Source organism: Lottia gigantea, assembly GCF_000327385.1.
Source record: "Lottia gigantea unplaced genomic scaffold LOTGIsca_151, whole genome shotgun sequence".
Taxonomy (NCBI): Eukaryota; Metazoa; Mollusca; class Gastropoda; family Lottiidae; genus Lottia; species Lottia gigantea.
The window spans coordinates 169,180-171,639 of record NW_008707814.1 but is presented as its reverse complement, the minus strand read 5'-3'; the positions used below and the strand labels follow the sequence as shown (position 1 = coordinate 171,639).

At 34.8% G+C, this 2,460-nt stretch overlaps 1 protein-coding gene across 1 annotated transcript in view; it reads left to right on the top strand.

Annotated features, from left to right (window-relative positions):
* LOTGIDRAFT_238560 (hypothetical protein) overlaps nucleotides 1-2,460 on the top strand; it is a gene marked incomplete at its 5' end in the record, with an annotated part of 11,756 nt that continues 9,296 nt past the window's right edge. The window contains 4 exons of the mRNA XM_009050663.1: nucleotides 1-58; nucleotides 699-1,164; nucleotides 1,613-1,768; nucleotides 1,955-2,072. Of these exons, the coding sequence (XP_009048911.1) occupies nucleotides 1-58; nucleotides 699-1,164; nucleotides 1,613-1,768; nucleotides 1,955-2,072 (798 nt within the window). The remainder of the gene's footprint in view (nucleotides 59-698; nucleotides 1,165-1,612; nucleotides 1,769-1,954; nucleotides 2,073-2,460) is intronic.

Genomic DNA, 2,460 nt, shown 5'->3' with positions numbered 1-2,460 from the left:
ATGTTGATGGTTTTATTTGGTATATGTTTATTGCTTACAGATGGAAATGCTCGTTTAGGTAGGTATACTTTTTTTGGTTTATATATTTAATAGTCGCTTAAAATGAATTAATATATTATATACTATAACGATATGGAATGCTGAACATACAGTCACAAAAGCATAAGGGCAAAAATCAAAATGGCGGACCAGTAAACCTGAGAAAGTCTACATCGAAACTCGATACACATGATAATGTGACGGAAGTATAGGTGTGAAATTGCCCAGAGATATATATTTAATTCTAGATTTTATGTTAATTTTCACAGTGTTGCTCAATGAAGACACATTTATCACGACACACCCTGCAGCAACCCCTGATATTAAGGACACTTAAGATAGCCTTTGAGAAACGTATTCGTAAACTTAAGACAGTCGAACGTTTAGTCTTAAGCCGTACGGTGTTTTGAGAAACGGGACGCGGCATCGTACATTTTTCGATGCGTCATGATTTTCTCTTAACAGAAATTTAATTTAGATTTAGGTCTTTTTGTCGTATCTTTAAAAAAAACATCTGAAACTTTCAAAGTTGCAAATTAAAGGTATATAGTGTAATTATTTTGAGGCGCAATGCTTTGTGTTTAAAAATCCTTCTGAAACGTTCCAAGCTGTACACATATATAAGTAGTGATTAACTGTGAATTTCTTCTTATAAATAGGCAGTAAATGTCCAAGTGAACTGAGAAGACGAACAAGTGTGTTGGCAACAAGATCTTCTCCAACAACATCCGATACTGGTAACAAATTACCTGGTCATATAAAACCCATTTACTACGATATCATCCTCAAACCTTACATTTACAACGGACAACCATCAACATTCACTTTTGATGGATACGTCAAAATCAAATTAAGATGTATGGAAACAAGTATGAACATTACATTACATGTGAACAATTTAATGATCTCCAGAAAAACCATGCAAATCACAGAATCAAACAATGGTACCGCACCAACCATAATGGACGTTGTCTACGATACCAAACGACAGTTGATGATCATCAAATTAGACGATGCTGTGTACAAAGGATTTGATTATTTCTTTTCGGTTAGATACTCTGCTAAACTTTCAAACAACCTGTTTGGTTTCTATTATAGTAAATATGAATATGGAAACGAAACAAGGTATGAACTCAATTTATAATTCTAAAATAAAATATGCCGTAACACTTCCGGACCTTTATCTTGCATTGGAATTATATCCTATTGTATGCAAATCTATCATAATTCTCTTTGGTTCGTCCAAACTATTACAAATCATTTGCGATTTCGATCAATACAGCAAAGACTGATCAAGTGGTCGACTAAATATACGTGTATATATGACATTCAAAGCAACATGAATCGAATGAATTCAAAAATATTTTTGGAATAGAGAACTCAACCTAATCTTTGCGACATTTAGATATATTAATTAACCGATCCCAATAATATGGTATACTACTCTTGGTTTTTTTTTGTACACAATTTTTCAATAATTTACATTGTCACCATCAAGTGAAAAAGAATTTCTCACCATAACATTGTGTTTCGTTATTTTATTTCAAACTTGAATTATGTGTGTATATTTCAGATATATGGCATCAACCCAACTAGAGCCAGCTTTTGCCAGATCAGTTTTTCCATGTTTTGATGAACCTGAATACAAAGCTCACTTCAATATGACAGTCATAAGAAGTACCAATGTAACTGCTCTGTCCAACATGCCTATTGAACTACAAATGGACGTGTAAGTTGAAATTTTATGAACGTGAGTTTGGCATTGCCGTAGCTTGCATAATAGTTAACGTGGTGGACTTCCCATTCAATATCTAATCATTTTGGCGTGGCATTATGCTTATCAAAGGATGTTCCACACTACTAGTGGTGACAGCAAAACTAGTCCGTTTAATTTCTTTCTTTTCAAATCTTACAGAGGAGATAATCTTGTGTCTGACTTTTTCGAATCAACACCGATCATGTCACCTCATCTGCTGGCAGTGGTTGTTGGTGAGAAGGAAGGGATTGAAGCTGTTACTCCTGATAATGTTACGGTATTCCTCTTGATTATTCTATTTTGCATGTAGCTATACGTTAAAACAGTGGTGTGTCATGTAATTTTTTCTAACACAAGTGGATTGTCTAATAGTTTGTGCTTCCCTTCAATAATTAAAGAAAGCAAGATAAATAAAATAACATTGAAACATGAAATTAACAAGGATAACAACCCAGGTTCACAGTTCAGGAACCTTTCAACCAAGTGATCTTTGGCTAAACCTCCAGACATTGATATCTTTCCCAGATCATCCGTAACAGTTTACTACCGGGTTGACTGGAATCATGAATGAGTTCAGCCGACCGCGGTTAAAACTCACAGTCACCATTTGCTCGATGTAACCAAGCACATGATGTCATCAGTGGCGGAGCCAAAGGGGAGGCAGA